General features: G+C 51.1%; 1 protein-coding gene across 1 annotated transcript in view; it reads left to right on the top strand.

The window, feature by feature from the left end:
- LOC103798256 (sodium/glucose cotransporter 2-like) overlaps nt 1-5,223 on the top strand; it is a gene marked incomplete at its 5' end in the record, with an annotated part of 5,790 nt that extends 567 nt beyond the window's left edge. The window contains 6 exons of the mRNA XM_009070507.1: nt 661-768; nt 1,582-1,732; nt 2,617-2,785; nt 3,390-3,605; nt 4,226-4,336; nt 5,137-5,223. Coding sequence (XP_009068755.1) covers nt 661-768; nt 1,582-1,732; nt 2,617-2,785; nt 3,390-3,605; nt 4,226-4,336; nt 5,137-5,223 — 842 coding nt within the window. The remainder of the gene's footprint in view (nt 1-660; nt 769-1,581; nt 1,733-2,616; nt 2,786-3,389; nt 3,606-4,225; nt 4,337-5,136) is intronic.
- Between the last annotated feature and the right edge of the window lie 815 nt (nt 5,224-6,038).

Below are 6,038 nucleotides of genomic sequence, written 5' to 3'. Positions count from 1 at the left end.
GGCCACTAAGTTTGTCGCCATCTTGGCCAGCCATCTTGAATGCTCATGCCATATTGGGCAGCCATGTTGGCTGATTACATAGTGAGCCATTCTGGATGGCCATACTGGGTGGCTAGACCAGTTGGGCGCCGTCTTGGACGCCAATATTGGGTGGCAAGACCAGCTGGCAGCCACCTTGAATGGCCATATTGAGACCAACTAGGAGCCATCTTTGACAGCCATATTGGATGGCTAGACCTGATGGGCGCCATTTTGGTCGACCCTATTGTGTGGCTAGACCAGCTGGGAGACACCTTGAACAGGCGTATTGTTTGGCTAGACCAGCTGGGACCCATCTTGGACTGCCATATTGGATGGCTAGACCAATTGACAGCCATCTTGGTCAGCCATATTTGTTGGCTAGTCTAGTTGGGTCCCATCTTGGACGCCCATATTGAGTGCTTAGACCAGCTGGGACCCATCTTAGTCGGCCGTCTTGGGAGCCTAGACCAACTAAGAGCCATCTTGGTTGGCCATCTTGTTTGGCTAGACTAGTTGGGACCCATCTTGGTCGGCCATCTTGGGAGCCTAGACCAGTTGGCAGCCATCTTGGATGCCTCTATTGGGTGCCTAGACCAGCTGGGAGTCATTTTGGTCGGCCATCTTCTGTCACTCCCCCAGAGGTCGTGGGCTGTGCTGACCCTCAGGGCTGTTCCCAAGCCTGTGGATCTCCCGTGGGATGTTCCAATGTGGCTTATCCTCGACTCGTCCTCGGCCTCCTCCCCCCAGGTAGGGTCCCGGGGGGGGAATTAGGGCATTATTAGGGGTTATTAGTGGGTTATTAGTGGCTATTAGTGGTGATTTGGACATTATTAGGGGTAATACTAGGTGATTGGGGGGTAATTAGGGGTTTCTTGAGATGCTCTTAGGAGAAATGTTCTTTATGGGTTGTTATTAATGGTGTTTGGGGGGTTATTAGTGGTATTAGTGGCCTATTAATGCTATTAGTGGCCTATTAATATGATGATTTGGGGCTATTAATGGCATTTTTGGACCTATTAATCCTATTAGTGGCCTATTAATATCCTGATTTGGGGCTATCAATGCCATTTTTAGGCCTATTAATCCTACTGACCCGCTAATTAATGCTATTAGTGGCCTATTAATCCTATTAGTGGCCTATTAATCCTATTCGTGGCCTATTAATGTATGGATTTGGGGCAATTAATGCCATTTTGGGGCCCATTAATCCTATTAGTGGCCTATTAATCCTATTAGTGACCTATTAATGTTCTGATTTTGGGCTATCAATGCCATTTTTGGGGCCTATTTAGCCCATTCACCTACTCATTAACGCTATTAATGGCCTATTACTCCTCTTGACCTGCTAATTACTGCTGTTAGTGGCCTATTAGTCCTATTAGTGCTCTATAAATCCTATTAGTGTCCTGTTACTGTTCCACATTGGGGCTATTAATGCCATTTTTTGGGCCTATTAATCCCATTCACCTCCTAATTAATGCCATTAGTGGCCTTTTAATCCTATTGTCTCCTCTCTTACCCCCCATTTTAACCCCTTTTTTCCCCTCTCCCTCCCCCCAGGCCTGAGGGGGTTGATGTTGGCTGTTGTCCTTGCTGCTCTCATGTCCTCCTTGGCCTCCATCTTTGCCAGTTCTGGGGCCCTTTTCACCCTTGACGTCTACCAGAGGTTGAGACCTCGAGCAGGACCAAAACATCTGCTAATGGCTGGAAGGTCATGGAGAGGACACGGGGGGGGAACAGGGAGGTCGGGGGAACCCAATTTGGGTGGTCTAAGTGAGCCCCAGGTGTGAGGAACATCAACTCTAAACATTGCCGCCAGAGGGACTAGATGTGAAGTCCTTGATTTTTGGGGGTCCATCAGGGGTTTTGGGGTTTCAGACTTGGTTGGGAGGACCCAGATGAACCTCAGGTGTCCATAGGACCTTGAGGGACCTCAGTTTGGGGGGTCCCAGGTGTGAGGAACATCAACTCTAAACATGGCCACCATAGGGACTAGGTGTGAAGTCCTTGATTTTTGGGGGTCCCTCAGGGGGTTTGGGGTTCAGATGTGGTTGAGAGGACCCAGGTGGGACTCAAGTGTCCATGGGATGTTGAGGGACCTCAACCTTTTGGGTCCTAGGTGTGAAGAACGTCAACTGTAAACATGGCCACCATAGGGACTAGGTGTGAAGTCCTTGATTTTTGGAGGGTCCTTGAGGTGTTTTGGGGGTTAACATGGAGCTGAGAAGACCCAGGTGAACCTCAGGTGTCCATGTCACTTTGAGGGACCTCAATTTGGGGTCTCCTAGATGTTCCCCAGGTGTGAAGAACATCAGCTCTCCCCATGGACTCCATAGGGACTAGGTGTGAAGTCCTTGATTTTTGGAGCTCCACCAAGAGTTTGGGCTTGACTCCTAAGTCCAACAACATCCATAATATCTAAAGAACCTTGAGGAACCTCAACTTGATGTTCTCCCATATCTTATTGACCTCCTCAACTCAGGTCAACCCATCTCAAGATCCTTTTTGGACACAACTTCTCGGTGACCTTCAACGATCTTAGGGTCCCTCCAAGATGTTTTGGGGTGACCTTAGGTGGTTTGTCTTCTCCTCCAGGGTGTGGATTGTGGCCATGGTGGGACTGAGCTTGGCTTGGCTTCCCGTGGTGGAAGCAGCTCGAGGTGGACAACTCTTTGACTACATCCAGGCCATCGCCAGCTACTTGGCCCCACCAGTGGCCGCTGTCTTCTTCTTGGCTGTGTTTGTCCCAAGGGTCAACGAGCCTGTGAGTCATCTTGGGGGGGTGGAGGACACATCTGGGGAGGTCCCAGATGCTGGGGAGGTCCAAGATATTGAGGAGATACAGGTGTGATGGACACAGGGAGGGGTAGAACCTACCTCAAGTTGGGTGGTCCCAAGTGTCCAGGTGAGCTCCAGGTGTGAAGAACATCAACCCATGGACTCCATAGGGACTAGGTGTGAAGTCCTTGATTTTCGGGAGGTTCTCGAGGTGTTTTGGGGGTTCAGATGTGGTTGAGAAGATCCAGGTGAACCTCAGGTGTCCATGGGTCCTTGAGGAACTTCAGCTTGGGGTGTCCCAGGTGAGCCCAAGGTGTGAAGAACATCAACTCTCCCCATGGACTCCATAGGGCCTAGGTGTGAAGTACTTGAGAGGTCCTCAAGGTGTTTTGGGGGTTCAGGTGGAGCTGAGAAGACCTAGATGAGCCTCAGGTCTCCATGTCACCTTGAAGAACCTCCATATTGGGAGATCCCAAGGATCTAGCAGAGCTCAAGTTGTGAAGAACATCCCAAGTGAGGCCATCTTGAATTGTGAGGTCCACCACTTAGGAAAGGACCTAACCCACCTTCTCCACCCCCTCCCACCCCAGGGAGCCTTTTGGGGTCTCATTGCAGGTTTGGTTTTGGGCTTGGCCAGGTTGATCCCGGAATTTGCCTTGGGGACTGGAAGTTGTGGTGTCCCAGGGCGTTGTCCATCCTTTGTTTGTGGTCTCCACTACCTTCACTTTGCTGTTGTCCTCTTCCTGGCCACCAGCATCATCATCGTGGCTGTGTCCCTCTGCTATCCACCCATCCCACGCCACCACGTGAGTTTGGACCTTCTCAGAGGGTTTGGGGTGGCCAAGAGGGTCTCAAGGTGGTCCTAGATGAGTTGGAGATCAGGTTTACCCAAGTCATGACAGTAGAGAGACCTTGGGGGAGGTCCCATGGGGTTTGGGAGCTCCCATGGGGTGTGGGAGGTCCCAGGTGGCCAGAGAACCTTGAGGAACCCCAACTTGGTGGGTCCAGGAGGTTTTTGGTGGTCCCAGTTGACCAGAAGAATCTCCAGTTGAGTTGGAGTTCAGGTCTACCCAAGCCATGGCAGGAGAGAGACCCTGGGAGAGGTCCCAGAGGGTTTGAGAGGTCCCAGAGAGTTTGGGAGGTCCCAAGTGGTCAGAGAACCTCGAGGGACCTCAAGTGGAGGCAGGTCCAAGGAGCTTGGAAGTTCTCAGAGGGTTTGGGGTGGCCAAGAGGGTCTCAAGGTGGTCCCAGGTGAGTTGGAGATCAGGTCAACCCAAGCCATGACAATAGAAAGATCTCAGAGGGTTCCAGGTGGTTTTGCTGGCTCCAAGATGGGATTTGAGGTTCTCCACGACCCCAGAGGAGGACCCAAAAGTTTTGAGGGACCTCCAGTTGACCTGGTGGACCTTCATCTGTTCATCTCCAGCTCCACAGGTTGGTCTATAGTCTCCGGAATAGTCAAGAGCCAAGGATTGACCTGGACAGTCCCAAAGCTGGAATAGGAGACATCCAACTCCAGGGTGAGCAGGACCTCCATGTTTGGGGTGTCAGAGGTCTGAAGGACCCAAAGTTGGAGGTCCTGGAGGTCCTAGAGGTCCAGGCGACCTTGAGGAACTTCAACTGCAAGGTCCAAGATGTCTGGAGGACCCAAAGTTGGAGGTCCTTGAGGTCCAGGTGACCTTAAGGAACCTCAACTGGGAGGTCCAAGATGTCTGGAGGACCCAAAGTTGGAGGTCCTCGAGGTCCAGCTGACCTTGAGGAACCTCAACCGGGAGCTCCAAGATGTCTGGAGGGCCCAAAGGTGGAGGTCCTAGAGGTCCAGGTGACCTTGAGGAACTTCAACTGCAAGGTCCAAGATGTCTGCAGGACCCGAAGTTGGAGGTCCTAGAGGTCCAAGATGTCTGGAGGACCCAAAGTTGGAGCTCCTAGAGGTCCAAGCTGTCTGGAAGACCCAATGTTGAGCTCCTAGAGGCCAAGATGTCTGGAGGACCCAAAGTTGGAACTCCTAGAGGTCCAGGTGACCTTGAGGAACCTCAACTGGGAGCTCCAAGATGTCTGGAGGACCCAAAGTTGGAGTTCTTAGAGGTCCAGATGACCTTGAGGAACCTCAACTTGGAGCTCCAAGATCTCTGAAGACCCAAATATGGAAATTCTCAGATCTTTGGGTCCAACCAGATGTTCCGGAGCTCAAGTTCTCTCCCCCAACCCCATGGTGACCTCCATAACTTTCTCCTCCTCCTTCTCCTCCCTCTTCCAGATGTGGAGGTGGATCCATCTGCTCAGGGGGTGGAGCCTGGTGGCCCAGGGGGCGTGTCCACCCCCCCATCCCTCCCCCAGGAGGACCTGGTCTGGAGGAGAGTGGTGGACATCAACGCCTTGGTCCTCATGGCTGTGGCTGTTTTCCTCTGGGGTTACTTTGCTTGAGGAACCTCCAAGAAATGGACCCAAAAAAAGACCCACCAAAAAAGTCTTCTCCAAAGGATCAAAGAAAAGTTCTCCAGTTGTCCCCAAAATTCTATCCCAAAGGGTCAAGGTAAGCTGAGATGGACAAAAAGTGACCAAAATGGAACCAAAGTGACCTTAGATGGAGCAAAATGACCTGAGATGGACAAAAAGTCCACCCAAAGGGACCAAAGGAACCTCAGATGGACCAAAGTGACCTTAGATGGACCAAAGTGACCTGAGATGGGCCAAAGTGACCTCAGATGGACCAAGGTGACCAAAATAGACCCAAAGTTACCTCACATGGAGCCAAAGTCAATCCAAAGGGTCAAAGTGACCTTGGATGGACCAAAGCGACCTTAGATGGACACAAAGTGAACTCAAAGGGCCAAAGTGACCTCTGATGGACCCAAAGTGACCTTGGATGGACCAAAGTCAACCCAAAGGAACCAAAATGGACCCAAAGTGACCTTAGATGGACCAAAGTGACGTCAGATGAACCAAAGTGACCTGAGATGGAGCCAAAGTGATGGACCAAAGTGATCAAAATGGAGCCAAAGTGACCTGAGGTGGACCTAAGTGACCTAAGATGGACCAAAGTCAACCCAAAGTGACCTCAGATGGACCAAAGTGACCTCAGATGGAGCCAAATTGACCTGAGATGGACAAAAAGTCCACCCAGAGGAATCAAAATGACCCAAAGGACCCAAAGTGACCCCAAATGAACCCAAATGGCCTCAATTAGGCCTTATTAGGTGTTTTTGCAACCAATCACAGACATCATACTAATCTACAGA

Source organism: Acanthisitta chloris, unplaced genomic scaffold (genome assembly GCF_000695815.1).
Source record: "Acanthisitta chloris isolate BGI_N310 unplaced genomic scaffold, ASM69581v1 scaffold11062, whole genome shotgun sequence".
NCBI classification, from domain to species: Eukaryota; Metazoa; Chordata; class Aves; order Passeriformes; family Acanthisittidae; genus Acanthisitta; species Acanthisitta chloris.
The sequence above is the reverse complement of the archived record's forward strand: the minus strand, read 5'-3'. Positions and strand labels throughout refer to the sequence as shown.